Genomic DNA, 15,199 nt, shown 5'->3' with positions numbered 1-15,199 from the left:
CCTAACATTTATTGATGATTTAAGAGGAAAGGTTGGGTATTATTATCAAAGAAAAATCGGAGGTTCAAAACCATAATAAATTTTTACTATATTTGTGTGAACAACACAGATGGTCAATATTTAGTTATTTACAAGGTAAATAAATTTTTTTAACCTAATACATTCATATATTTTGATAAGTTTTTAATTAATAAATATATTATCACGAATTTGTTTAAAAAATATAAATAAAATAATATATTATGGATGAGAATTTAATCTCTAGAACGGTGGGACTTTATACCTACAATCGATATATGTTTTATAAACACGTATCGGCCATATCTACAATCCATATCTTGTTATAAACACGTATACAGTATTTAATTCTAGACCCTCAAAGTACCTATATAAGTTCACACTACTCACATCTTTGTTTCACTAATATTTACATCTAATGATATTTTATCTCATTTTATGATATAAGAAAAGTTGTAAACACCTATGGATTTGTGCTCTCAAAACTCAAACACTTCCCATGACCAATCTGGTGGAAATACAAGAGTGATTCCTCTGCCCAAGAAAAGGCTAGCACCATGGTCTTACAAGGAATACAGGTAGTATGTTTACTTCTTAGTTATTTTCAATCATTTCTTCAATTATTGATATAATTCTAATATTAATTTTTAATATTATTACGAGTTGCAAATCATGTTGAGATAATAGGCATAAGCTAGCATACATTCATATGTGTGGGTTAATTTAGTTTATAGTAGCCTATATTATTTTGTTTATTAATTAATTTCACTATATACATCAGGTTAGTCTTGAGAGGAATATAAGAAGAGGGAAAAGGACAATGGACAGCAATATCAAGAAACTACTTCCCCCATAGAACACTTGCTAGTCATGCTGGGAAGTTTGGACTCAACAAGAATTCAACTCCTAACGAGAAAGGTAAAGCCAAGGCTAGTATCTGAACCTAGCTTTTGGATTCTCAGAATTTGGTGCCAAACTAAGTCCTCCACTAATATTTTATTTTAAATAATATCAACAATTACAATAATAATACTAGTTACTCTAGGGTTTGTTAAACTAATAATAATGAGTATGGTTTCTATTTTGTGTAGAATGATCCTGTCTGTTTTAAAAATATGTAATAGTTAAGTATTTTATTTATATTATGTAACATACATGATACCCACAATAATGCATCAATATAAATAAATTGGTGTAAAATTTATCCCCTTTTTCTTCCTTTTCGTTAGTAGTAATTAAATGGACAAAAAGTAATGCATTTTGACACATGAAAAAATATTATATGTACAAATATCAAATTTGTAAATCAAATTTTGTTTTGATTATGACATTAAATTATTTAAGGCATGAGTGCTCTTTATTTTTTGACAAAAATTGCAAATTACATAACAACTTTAACTTATACGACGTCTCATATTACTATAAATTATATATAATTCAATCGTAATATATAATATAATTAATGTATGACGTGAAAATAAAAAATAAGGATGTCACAAGAAAATATTGTTTTATAAGGTTTTGCTTCACACTAAAAATAAGGATTAAATAAATTATCTGATATTCTCAAGTAATTATCATTATAAAGTTATTATTATATAAACTAATTTATATATTTATTTTTAGTATGATACATGTTCAAAAAAAATTTATGTATACTAAATCATGAACTTATGATAATTGAGAACAAAATAATAATTTTATTTCACATTTAATATTAGATTTATTAATGTGCATTTTGTATATATGCTAAACATGTTTTTGGGATATGTTTTGCAACATTCATAAATTATTTTAAATATTATAATAAATATGTGGTAAATCATGCTACCTGAGTAGATTATTAACATTTCAAACTCTTATCTAATATAGTTCATGAACTCATTTTTTTTTAAAAATTTAATGTGTGAACTTTTATTCAGAATTTTTTTTTTCTAAATAAGTTATGAAACTCCCGTAAATAAGAGTGGATGCCGAACTTTCTATTTTATATTTTAATGTTAAGTATCTAGTGGGACGCTAATATTTTAAACTTTATAACTTATAACAAAACCTATAAATTAATTTAGATATTATAATAAATATGTGGTAAATTATATGTAATATCTTAAACTTTATAAACGTATTTATTTACTTGTAACAAAGCCGAAAAACCTAAGTCATTTCCAACAAGTGGCATCAGAGCTAACAATCAGTTGGACATCTCAGAATTTTTGGGTGTATTGCTTATGCCCACGTTCCCGATCAGAAAAGGAAGAAGCTGGATGATAAAGGCGAGAAATGCATCTTTACCGGATATGACAAAAGGAGCAAGGCGTATAGAATCTATAATCCCCTCACGAAGAATTTAATCATTTCTCGAGATGTTGAGTTTCATGAATCAGATTACTGGAGATGGAGCGAGAAAGAAAGAAAAGTTGTCAGCTTATTCTTTAGTGGTGATGATGACGGTGAAAACCCCAATAATGAAGGCGACAGATATGATGATCCAACTCCTCCCCAAAGTTCCACTTAAAAAACTCCCGCATCAACACCATCAACAAAAGGAAACAACAGTTCAGGGGGAGAACCGAGAAAGATGCGGAATCTAGATAATATCTATGAAGCAACAAGTCCGGTACAAACATCCTTTGATTATTCTCTCTTTTGTGTAATGGATAAATGTGATCCAGTTACATTTGAAGAGGCTTCTGAAGAAAGCAAATGGAACAAAGCCATGGATGAAAAAATTGGCGCAATCAAGAAGAATGATACATGGGAGCTCACAGATCATCCAGAAGGACACAAAGCAATTGGTGTCAAGTGGGTCTATAAAACCAAGATGAATTAAGATGGAGTAGTGGAAAAGTACAAAGCAAGGTTGGTGCCTAAAGGCTACAAGCAGAGATTTGGCATTGACTATGATGAGGTATTCTCTCCAGTTGCAAGAGTTAATACCATACGACTTCTAAACAACAATTGCAGCTCAGAATCAGTGGAAGATTTTCAGATGGATGTCAAATCAGCATTTCTAAATGGTTATCTCGAAGAAGAAGTCTACATCGAACAACCTCCAGGATATGTTCAAAAAGGCCAGGAGAATAAAGTCTACAAATTGAAGAAAGCCTTATATGGTTTGAAGAAAGCTCCGCGAGCATGGAATACAAGGGTTGATGAATATTTTCAGAGAAATGGTTTTGTGAAGAGTTCATAGGAGCATGCCCTCTAAACGAAGATAAATTCAGGGGGATATTATGATCGTGTGCTGTACATGGGTGACATGATCTTTACAGGACACAACCCTAGTATGTTTGATGATTTTAAGAATGTTATGACTAACAAATTTGAGATGACCGATATTGGTCAAATGTCATAATTTCTTGGAGTCGAGGTGAAGCAAAGCAAAGACGAGATTTTTATGTCTCAGAAAAAATATGCGGAGCAGATTTTAAAGAAATTTAGAATGGAGGAATGCAAGAAAGTAAACACGCCAGCAGAAGCAAGCATAACGCTCCAAGTTGATTCAACGAGAGAGTCGGTAAATTCGACATTGGCGACATTGTTTGGCCTTAAATATGTACATCCTCACCTAAACGTGACATAGCTCACATTCTTTTTATATAGTAACTTACATAATTTTAACGACTCAAAATATACATCTAATTTATGTATTTTATGATGCAAATTACAAGACATTTCATTGATTACACAACTCAGCTAGCACAATCTTTGGGGAAAAATAAAATAAAATCATGTATCAAAGAACAAACTAAAATAATATTTAATTATGAAATAAACTTATATTAAAATAATCACCGCATGATATTAATGGTTAAGAAAATATGAAAACACACCTTGAATAAACTAGAGACCATTAAATTGATATACAAGATAAATGATAAAAGAAACACACACAGGGGAACGCCACACACAAGATGATGTAGATAATATAATATTCTTAAAACTTATTCTTTGTTGATGTTGATGTTGTAGAACCTAGCACGCGAATAACAAAAGCAAATATTATATTAACCTAATAATATACTACAAGAATTGCGTGTATGCTATTCTTAACCATATGACACATAAAAGAGTACCTTTTTGATTTACTATAAAGCTATGACAATCTATCTTCGTTATTAGTCCCTTGCCTCTCTCTACTTTGCTCTGCCTTACTCTTCTCTGGGGAATCCACTGCCTCTTCTCTGTTTTTCTTTTTTTTTCTTTTTCACCTCGGCGGCCTATTAAATTTCAAGGTTTTGATAATAATGTGTGAATCTTGTTTAAGAGATGTGCTGATTATATATATAGATCATGTATCACTCCTTTTTCTAATCTAATTACCAAATCAAAACAAATTCTTTTATAACTCTTATTCTAAATTAAATCAAATTCTTCACTTCTATTATTATTATTATTATTATTAAATTTCACGTATATTACATATATACCCCCTTAAAAAGGATTCCGTCCCCGGAATCAAACGAAACTAAATACTCGTACTAGATTCGAACAAATGCGAATATTTCTCACGGATAGATTCTTCTAACTCCCAAGTCGCCTCTCTCTCAGAATGACTTTTCCACAAAACCTTCACAAACGGAATGGTGTTCTTCCTCAAAACTCGCCCTTCTCGAGCTAAGATAGTCTCAGTTTCTTCCTCACAAGAAAGATCTTCTCTAATCTTATGCAATGGATACTGAACTACGTGTAATGGATGATATTTATAGCCCCTCAAAACAGACACATGAAACACATTATGCACATGAGATAGTTGTGGTGGCAACCCAACTCTATAAGATACTTCCCCTACTTTCTCCATAACGTCGAAATGGCCAATATATCTTAGACTAAGCTTTCCCTTCATACCAAAATATTTCACACCCTTACAAGGAGACACCTTCAAGAACACATGATCACCTGGCTCAAATCCACCAAACTTCTGATGTTGATCCGCATAACTCTTTTGACGAGATCGAGCTTCCTTTAAACTTTCTTTAACTTTCTCCACCTTCTCATTAGTGATTCTAACTAGCTCTTGTCCTTCAATGACTCTCTCTCCAACCTCATCCCAACAAGATAGTGCTCTACACCTCCTACCATATAAAGCCTCAAATGGTGGCATACCAATACTCGCGTGCCAGCTATTATAATACGCAAACTCGACAAGATACAAATATTTATCCCAATCACCTGTCCACTCCAAAGCACAAGCCCTCAACATATCTTCCAATGTCTGAATCGTCCTCTCCGATTATCCATCGGTCGTTGGATGATAAGTTGTACTAAAATTAAGCCTTGTACCCCAAGCATGTTGGAAACCCTTCCAAAACCGCGATGTAAATCTCGTATCCCTATCAGAAACTATCGACACAGGTACACCATGCACTCTAACAATACCTCGCTGAAAAATCTCTGTCAACTCATGAACATGAGTAGTCTCTCTAATAGGCAAGAAGTGAGTGGACTTAGTAAGTCTATCAACCACCACCCATATGACATCGTTCTTCTCGAAAGTCCTCGGCAAATGAGTCACAAAATCCATAATAATGTTTTCCCACTTCCAAACTAGAATATCTAACTGCTGCAACAATCCACTAGGCCTCTGATGGTCTATCTTCACTTGTTGACATGTAAGACATTTTCCCACAAATTCTGCTATATCTCTCTTCATTCCACTCCACCAAAAGTGCTTCTTCAAATCTCCATACATCTTAGTGGAACCTGGATGAATAGAAAATGAAGAACTATGAGCCTCCTTCAAAATTTTCTCACGAATCGTCGGGTCTGCGGGCACGCACAATTTCCCACCCAACCATATCATGCCCTCATCATCAACACGAAAGTGTTTTTGCTTGCCACCTGCCACCTCAGATCTAATAGCTTTCAAACCTGTATCATCCTTCTGAGCTTCCTTAACCCTTGAAAAAAAGATTCAGTTCCACTTTCAAATTTGCAATGCTACCACTTGATCCTCTAACATACAACTCAACACCCAAGCGCTCAAAATATGAAATAAGGTACGACTGAGTAATGAGAGATGCAACACTCCCCAAGTTCTTCCTACTAAGAGCGTCTGCCACTACATTCGCCTTCCCCGGATGGTATTGAATATTTGTATCATAATCCTTAAGAAGTTCAAGCCACCTCTGATGCCTCATGTTAAGCTCCTTCTGAGTAAATATGTATTTGAGACTCTTGTGATCAGTAAAGATGTCACAAGTCTCTCCATAAAGATAGTATCTCCAGATCTTCAAAGCAAATACCACAGCCGCTAACTCCAAGTCATGGGTAGGATAGTTCACCTCATAAGGTTTAAGTTGCCTAGAGGCGTAAGAAATCACTTTCCCATGCTGCATAAGCACACACCCCAATCCTCTCTTAGAAGCATCACTATAAACCTGAAAACCTCCATTCCCTGATGGCAACACAAGTATTGGAGCAGACACCAACCTCTTCTTTAACTCTTGAAAGCTCTTCTCACGATCATTATTCCACTCGAACTTAATTCCCTTCCTCATTAGCTGAGTCAATGGCAAAGCTATGGAAGAGAAACCTTCCACAAAACGCCTGTAGTAACTTGCCAGACCCAAGAAACTCCTCACCTCCGTCACATTGCTAGGTCTGGGCCAATTAGTAATAACCTCGACTTTCGCAGGATCCAACTCAATGCCCCTACCAGATACAATATGCCCCAAGAATGCCACTTCCTCCAACCAGAATTCACACTTGGAAAATTTCGCAAACAACTTCTTCTCTCTCAAAATTTCAAGTACAGTACGTAAATGCTCCTCATGCTCCTCTCTGCTCCTAGAGTATATCAAGATATCATCGATGAAGACCACCACGAATTTATCCAAATAATCATGAAAGACCCGATTCATTAAATCCATAAATACCGCTGGTGCATTCGTCAACCCAAAGGACATCACGAGAAACTCATAATGACCATAACGGGTGCAAAATGCAATCTTCGGAATATCCCCCTCTCTAACTCGTAACTGATGGTAACCAGATCTCAAATCTATCTTCGAAAAGTACTTCGCCCCTTGTAACTGATCAAACAAGTCGTCAATGCGTGGCAAATGATACCTATTTCTGACAGTCACCTTATTCAACTCCCTGTAATCAATACACAACCTCATGAAACCATCCTTCTTCTTCACAAACAGCACAAGAGCGCCCCAAGGAGACACACTTGGCCTAATAAATCCTCTATCCAATAACTCTTGCAACTGCTCCTTCAATTCTTGCAACTCAAGTGGTGCCATTCGATAAGGCGCCTTAGAAATAGGCTCGGCACCTGGAACAAGTTCAATAGTAAACTCTACCTCTCTATGTGGTGGCAAACCTGGTAGCTCATCGGGGAACACATCTTCATACTCCCTCACAGCTGGATAATCCTCGATGCTAGGTTCATCCTTCGATGTATCCTTCACGAAAGCAAGGTAGCCATCACAACCCTTAGAGAACAATTTACTCGCCTTTAGAGCAGAAATTAACTTAATATCCCCCTGCGGGTGAGACCCTTGGTACATAAATTCTAGTTTATCTGCATCCCCAAAGATCACCCTTTTTCCTTGACAATCAATTGTGGCACAATTTTCACTCAACCAATCCATACCCAAGATAACATCAAAGTCATGCATCTCCATCGGAAGCAAGTTAACCTTATAATTTCTATCTCCAACAGCTATCGGACACTCTCGATACACATCAGAAATAACAACAGAATTCCCCATCGGGGTAGAAATAGACATATGAGGATAAAATAATGAAGGTGCAACGCCTAGATGATGAACAAATGATAAAGACACAATAGAATGGGTTGAACCAGTATCAAATAACACATAAGCATCACGTCTACCAATAAGAAGTGTTCCCGAAATGGTACCTGAATTAGCTGATGCCTGCTTTGCCGTCAATGCAAACACTCTGGCAGTAGGATTCTGCTGACTTCCACTGCCACTACCACCGCCAGCTCCTCCTCCACCAGGGTTGCGTGATACTGTGCAATCCTTTGCCCTATGGGGCATGCTACCACATAAGAAACAAGCCCCAGTCTGTCTGTAACAAGCTCTACCTGGATGATGTCCACCACATGTAGCACAAGGAGCCACTGGAATCATATTGGGGTTTCCCCCATACACTGAGTAACGGCTCTGCCCCTGTTGACAATTCTGCCACTGCCTAGGCTGCTTCTGTCGCTGAAACTGCTGATTCTGATTCTGACCTATATACTGATTTCGGCCGTGGAATGACTGACCACCCCTATTCTAATTCTGTCCGCGCCACTGTCCCTGTTGACCATTCTGACCTCCATACCAATGTCTACCCTGTGTAAAACCCTGATCATCCCTAGTCCTCTTACTACCACTGTTAGACCTGGAAGTCCTGAAATCTATGCGCTCCTTCTCAACATCTTTCGCTGCATCAGCCGCCTCTGCCACATTATCAAATTTAAAAGAAATTATGGAACCCCTCAGATGAGACTTCAACCCCCATTTAAATTTATCAGCCTGCTGCGCAGCAGTCCCTGCAACTGTCCCAGCAAATCCAGCCAACCTTATAAACCTTGCCATATAATCAGTAATGCTCTCATCCTGGTGCTGCATAATAGAATGAAACTCCCTCAAATAAGCCTCCCTATCAGCATTAGAGAAGTACTGCTCATAGAATACCTCCTTGAATCCCTGTCATTCTAAAGCCTCTGCATACTGCTCCCCTTTAGTAGCTTTCACTCCTCTCCACCACCTCTGAGCATCCCCCTCCAACTTATACACAGCTAACCTGACCTTTTGAATCTCATCAAAACCCAGTGCGTCAAAAATCTTCTCTAGATGAACAATCCAATTTTCAGCATCAATGGGAGTCGGTGCTGCACTAAAAGAGTCCGGTTTCTACTTCACAAACCTCTTCAACCATACAAACGGCTCCAACTGATGGCCCCGACCATTCTGATTCTGATTCCCATTGCCATTCTGATTTCCATGTCCATTCTGATTTCCCTCTCCATTCTGATTTCCTTCTCCATTCTGATGAAGCAGAATGAAATGATAAAAATCAGAAAGAAACGAAATTAAATGGAACACCCATCCTATCCTCTACCCAAACTCATAGGTCAACCTAAGTAGGTTTTCTACAAGAAAGAACCTAGGCTCTGATACCATCTCTGTAACACCCCCTTCTTTAAATAGAAGGGAGATATTACTTAAAATCCAAAAACCTGCAAACAGAGCACTAATATATTTCTAAACAATAATTAAACAGTCCGAAATCTCCAAAATAATATTAAATCTCCAAACAATCTCAACCAATAATATAAATGTGAAATCTGTAAATAAATAATTAAGTCTAATTAAAGATAAAATTCTGAAATCCTAATCAACGAATTGGGGTAGCTCTCCATCACACAGTCCCAGATCCCCCTAAGCACCTGCCAGAAAAAGAATACGGCATGAGCCAAATGCCCAGTACGGATTTGGAATACAGTTTACAAAACAAAGAGATCAGAAATAAATAATCTGTAATTTATAATAAATCAACAATTTTTAAAATAAGTAAGGCTGAAACAACGAGGGGTTAGGATATTTCATACCGAGATCAGAACAGATACAAATACACACATCATAGGGTACCTAATGTGTGCAACAAAATGGATAAAGTGTACGACATATACAACGTCACCATAAATCAAATCACAAATCAAACTCTGGATGCACCCACGTATCCTAAACAAATATCAAATGCGCAAAAGCTCCTCCCATGAGCTAACAGAAGGATATGTCGTGACCAATCACACTGTCACGGAAGTGTCATGTCACTGGTGCCACAATGACATGGCTGTAGTACCCCTACAGCTGGTTAACTCGGTATACCCTAAATCACATTAAGGGTCCAAATAAAATAATTCTCGCAGAATTTAAAATCATCTCAGACAAATAATTAAATTTCCAAAACAGAGGGTGTCAAATATAAATTTTGAAAACCGCATAAACAGATATTTAAAATTTCCAAATCAATTTTAAAACAATTTTCGAAAGTCAGAAAAAGTCAAATCAAATATTGAATGAGCAGGATACAGAAGAACTGAACGAATCAAATATTTCTAAATGCTAAGAGGAGTAGCGCTGAATAAAAAGGGGACAGAGTCTATACCTAAAATATTAAAACTAAAATACTATCAAGATCCGCAAACAATCCGGTAAATCCCCGACCCGCAATCTAAATACAAAATTATAATTTATAATTAATATGCATTTTATTTAATCATTTAATAATTAATCATTACTACTTAAAATCTATTTATATAACCATTAATCATGTAAGTAACCTATACAGTACAGTTTTGACACATGATAATCAACTAGGTTGAACAAAACTACATCATTGTATTCTAGTCTATTGCCATACGAAAAGGTGATCATGTAAATAATTTAATTGATAAACTAACTATTACCCCAAAAATGTATAAGTCCGCCACATAGTATTAAAATTGAGAGGACATGTACTACCTGACCAATTAATCACCTGACCAAATAATAATATAACAACATATTACTCTATTAATTTACTAATAATACAAGTCATAATAAAACTAAGCAAAACAAATACTTATTTAAATAACGTATGTTTGGCCTTAAATTTGTACATCCTCACCTAAACGTGACATAGCTCACATTCTTTTTCTATAGTAACTTACATAATTTTAACGACTCAAAATATACATCTAATTTATGTATTTTATGATGCAAATTACAAGACATATCATTGATTACACAACTCAGCTAGCACAATCTTTGGGGAAAAATAAAATAAAATCATGTATCAAAGAACAAACTAAAATAATATTAAATTATGAAATAAACTTATATTAAAATAATCACCGCATGATATTAATGGTTAAGAAAATATGAAAACACACCTTAAATAAACTAGAGACCATTAAATTGATATACAAGATAAGTGATAAAAGAAACACACAGGGAACACGACACACAAGATGATGTAAATAATATAATATTCTTAAAACTTATTCTTTGTTGATGTTGATGTTGTAGAACCTAGCACGCGAATAACAAAAGAAAATATTATATTAACCTAATAATATACTACAAGAATTGCGTGTATGCTATTCTCAACCATATGACACATAAAAGAGTACCTTTTTTATTTACTATAAAGCTATGACAATCTATCTTCGTTATTAGTCCCTTGCCTCTCTCTACTTTGCTCTGCCTCACTCTTCTTCTCTGGGGAATCCACTGCCTCTTCTCTGTTTTTGTTTTTTTTTTTCTTTTTCACCTCGACGGCCTATTAAATTTCAGGGTTTTGATAATAATGTGTGAATCTTATTTAAGAGACGTGCTGATTATATATAGATCATGCATCACTCCTTTTTCTATTCTAATTACCAAATCAAAACAAATTCTTTTATAACTCTTATTCTAAATTAAATCAAATTCTTCACTTCTATTATTATTATTATTATTATTATTATTATTAATATTATTATTATTATTAAATTTCACTTATATTACAGTGGTTCTCTGCCAAAATGCACTACAAGCTTGCTTCTATCATCCAATTTAGTGGTATGTTGTGTAGGAACCTTCATCCACGATGTGCAAGTGAATACCCTTAATGATGTAACACTTGGTTTTCTCTCGAACCAGACCTCATGTGGTGTAATAGATGACAAAGCTCGTGTGGGTAATTTGTTTAACATATAAACAACCTGCCTGACAGCCTCCCCCTAAAAGTTGCTGGAACTTGTCTCTCTTTTAATATACTCCTCGCCATAGCTACAACGGTTCGATTACGGCGCTCTACAACACCGTTTTGTTTTGGTGTGTAGGGCCCTGTATAGTGCCTCAAAATCCCATGTTCATTGCAAAATGTTTCGAACTTCTTAGAGCAAAATTCTCCCCCCGGTCAGATCTCAAAACCTGTATGCCCTGTTTTGCCCCATTTTTAACTAACAACTTGAATTTTTTAAAGCCTCAGATTTTGATTTTAACATGTAAACCCACATCATATGTGTATAATCATCAATGGTAAGCATAAAAAATTGATTATCAGCTGGGGTAGATGGTGTTATTTGTCCACACAAATCGATATGAATCAATTCAAGACCGTGCTTTGCAACAAAACTAGTTTTAGAGGGAAATGGCTTACGAGTTTGCTTTGACATGAGACATCTGCTGCAATTTTATTTGGGCTGAACTAGTGAAGGTAGACCATGTGCCATCTGATTTTTACACATCACATTCATGGCTTTAAAATTTACATGGCCCAGGCATTTGTGTTATAGCCACGGAGCCTCCTCACCTTGTGTCAGTAAGCATCTGTTTCGGGCTTCTTTAATTTGAATTTTATATATACGATTTCCAGATCTCTTCACCTGCATAAGAAGTATTCCACACCTATCATAAAGCCACAAATGTTCTCCACTCAATACAACCCGGTTTCCTTCTTCTCACAGCTACCCCAAGTTAATGATATTGCTTCGCAATGTTGGTATGAAGTATACTCCGTGCAAGTCTCTCGTTTCACCATTATTACACTTGATTTTAATAGAACCTTACCATTTAATCTTGACCCTCGAACCATCTCTAAATTTACTTCTCCTTTAATTTTTTTGTCCAGCTTCTTAAACTTTTCACGACATCCTGTCATATGGTTACTAGCCCCGTTGTCTAGATACCATATACTTTCCTCTACTCCTTTGCCAATTTTCGAGTCCTCGTTCTCGGTTAACATGATCACCTCTTCTTCAATTTTCTTTCAAACAACCATGAGCAAGGCAGGTTCATCATCTGTCAGTTGTGTCAAGTTCACTTCACCCCTTTGTGGCCTATTTTTCCTTGGCTTTTGACACTCCACCGCGAAGTGACCATAAGCTCAACAGTTAAAACATTTGACCTGACTCCTGTCACGAACAATATTCGACTGTCCTTCACTCGATAATCATTAACCACCTGGAGAAGTGTTTTTCCCATTCTTCTTTAACCAATCTTCTCGTGTTAAAAGGAGTTTATTGTCTTATTTTCTTTCTTCTACCACTCTTCTTCGGTTAGAAGCAGTTGTGGTCCTTCACTGGTCTCCGTTTGTAATTGTATTTGCTCCTCGTGAGCCTTCAATGAGCCTGTGACTTCATCCACCGATATGGCTTCCAGATTCCCAAATTGCTCAATAGCTGATACAATTTGCAAAAATCTGGTTGGCACGGTTCTTAGAAATTTCTTCATGACATATTCCTTACCTATTATTTCTCCCAATGATCTGATGTTAGTGAGCAGACCATTAGGTCTCATACAGAAATCATCGATGTGTTCCTAGTCCTTCATCTTTAGTGCCTCAAACTCTGCTTTAAGTGTTTACGCCTTGGCTTTCTTGACCTTGTCTGCACCTTGACTGATAATCTTGATCGCTGTCCAGGCCTCCTTGGATGATTTCTTTTCGGCCAAAGCCAACAGTATGTCATCCGGGATCCCTTGGTAGACGATAGTCAATGCTCTTTTGTCTATTTTCTCTTCAATGGGAGCCTTTGGATCTTTAGGCTCGACGACATCCCAGACTCCATAAGCCTGCATAATCACCTTCAATTTTAAAGCCCAAACCGTATAATTTGTCTTAGTAAGCATTGGATAACTTAGTCCATAGTTCCCTTTCTTACTTCTGCTTGACTCCGCCTTCGACTCCATCTTCGTTAGCAGGAAAGATACGTGTAGTAGCTCTGATACCAGATATAAGATTTAAACTGAAAATAAAGATACTGAATCAATGATCACATATATGGAAAACTTGCAACTTTGTTATTGATAACAGAAAATGGAAATACAGAGTACATAATAGCAAAACTCTAAACACGTTCATACAAATTAGGTGCTGATCCTAGTTTTCCTCCACTACTCTCCTAAAAGCAATCAACTACTTTGACTTATTCAAAATATTCTAACGTTCATAAATAAACACTGGTTTATTTCCTAAACAATTCAGACACATCGATATTAAATACGTTTAAATTAAATAAAGTCTAACATATATCAAGAAACTACTTGCCCCATACAACACCTACAACACCTGCACAAATTGCTAGTCATACTCGGAAGTTTGGATTGAATAAGAATTGAACTCCTAGCGAGAAAGGAAAAGGCGAGGCTAGTATCTGAACCTAGCTTTTGGATTCTCAGAATTTGGTGCCAAACTAAGTCCTCCAGGAGAATTTTATTTTAAATAATATCAACAATTACAATAATAATACTAGTTACTCTGGGTTTGTTAAACTAATAATAATGAGGATGGTTTCTATTTTGTGTAGAATGATCCTGTTTGTTTTAAAAATATGTAATAGTTAAGTATTTTATTTATATTATGTAACATACATAATACTCACAATAATGCATCAGTATAAATAAATTGGTGTAAAATTTATCCCCTTTTTCTTACTTACGTTTGGTTAGTAGTAATTAAATGGACAAAAAGTAATGCATTTTGACACATGAAAAAAATCATATGAAAAAAATATTATATGTACAAATATCAAATTTGTAAATCAAATTTTGTTTTGATTATGACATTAAATTATTTAAGGCATGAGTGCCCTTTATTTTTTGATAAAAATTGTAAGTTGGATAACAACTTTAACTTATACAAGGTCTCATACTACTATAAATTATATATAATTCAATCGTAATATATAATATTAATTAATGTATGACCTGAAAATAAAAAATAAGGATGTCACAAGCAAATATTGTTTTATATGGTTTTGCTTCACACTTAAAATAAGGATTAACTAAATTATCTAATATTCTTAAGTAACTTTCATTACAAGTTATTATTATATATGAACTAATTTATATATTTATTTTTAGTATAATACATGTCCAAAAATATTTTATGTATACTAAATCATGAACTTAAGATAATTGAGAAGAAAATAATAATTTTATTTCACATTTAATATTAGATTTATTAATGTGCACTTTGTATATATGCTAAATATGTTTTTGGGATATGTTTTGCAACATTCATAAATTATTTTAAAATTATAATAAATATGTGGTAAATCATGCTCCCTGAGTAGATTATTAACATTTCAAACTCTTATCTAATATAGTTCATGAACTCATTTTTTTTAAAACCAATTTTAATGTGTGAACTTTTATTCAGAAGTTTTTTTCTAAATAAGTTATGA

General features: G+C 35.0%; 1 protein-coding gene across 1 annotated transcript; it reads right to left on the bottom strand.

The window, feature by feature from the left end:
• Positions 1-4,486: 4,486 nt before the first annotated feature.
• LOC141704111 (uncharacterized) lies at positions 4,487-8,612 on the bottom strand. Its single transcript, XM_074507427.1, has 6 exons — positions 8,315-8,612; positions 7,168-8,230; positions 5,709-5,918; positions 5,302-5,441; positions 4,910-5,190; positions 4,487-4,858 (listed from the first exon to the last, which is right to left on the bottom strand). Exons 1-6 carry the CDS (start codon positions 8,610-8,612, stop codon positions 4,487-4,489), a joined length of 2,364 nt encoding a protein of 787 aa, XP_074363528.1.
• Positions 8,613-15,199: the final 6,587 nt, after the last annotated feature.

This window comes from Apium graveolens, unplaced genomic scaffold (genome assembly GCF_009905375.1).
Source record: "Apium graveolens cultivar Ventura unplaced genomic scaffold, ASM990537v1 ctg7413, whole genome shotgun sequence".
Lineage (NCBI taxonomy): Eukaryota > Viridiplantae > Streptophyta > Magnoliopsida > Apiales > Apiaceae > Apium > Apium graveolens.
The sequence above is the reverse complement of the archived record's forward strand: the minus strand, read 5'-3'. Positions and strand labels throughout refer to the sequence as shown.

What these genes read in the sequence shown, in the direction of transcription:
- LOC141704111 (XM_074507427.1), bottom strand. Translation starts at nt 8,612, where the DNA reads ATGCAGCACCAGGATGAGAGCATTACTGATTATATGGCAAGGTTTATA. An exon ending in GGGTAGACATTGGTATGGAG is followed by an intron (nt 8,231 to 8,314) that starts GTCAGAATGGTC and finishes ATCAGTATATAG; the next exon opens with GTCAGAATCAGAATCAGCAG. An exon ending in CATCCAGGTTCCACTAAGAT is followed by an intron (nt 5,442 to 5,708) that starts GTATGGAGATTT and finishes CTTGCCTATTAG; the next exon opens with AGAGACTACTCATGTTCATG.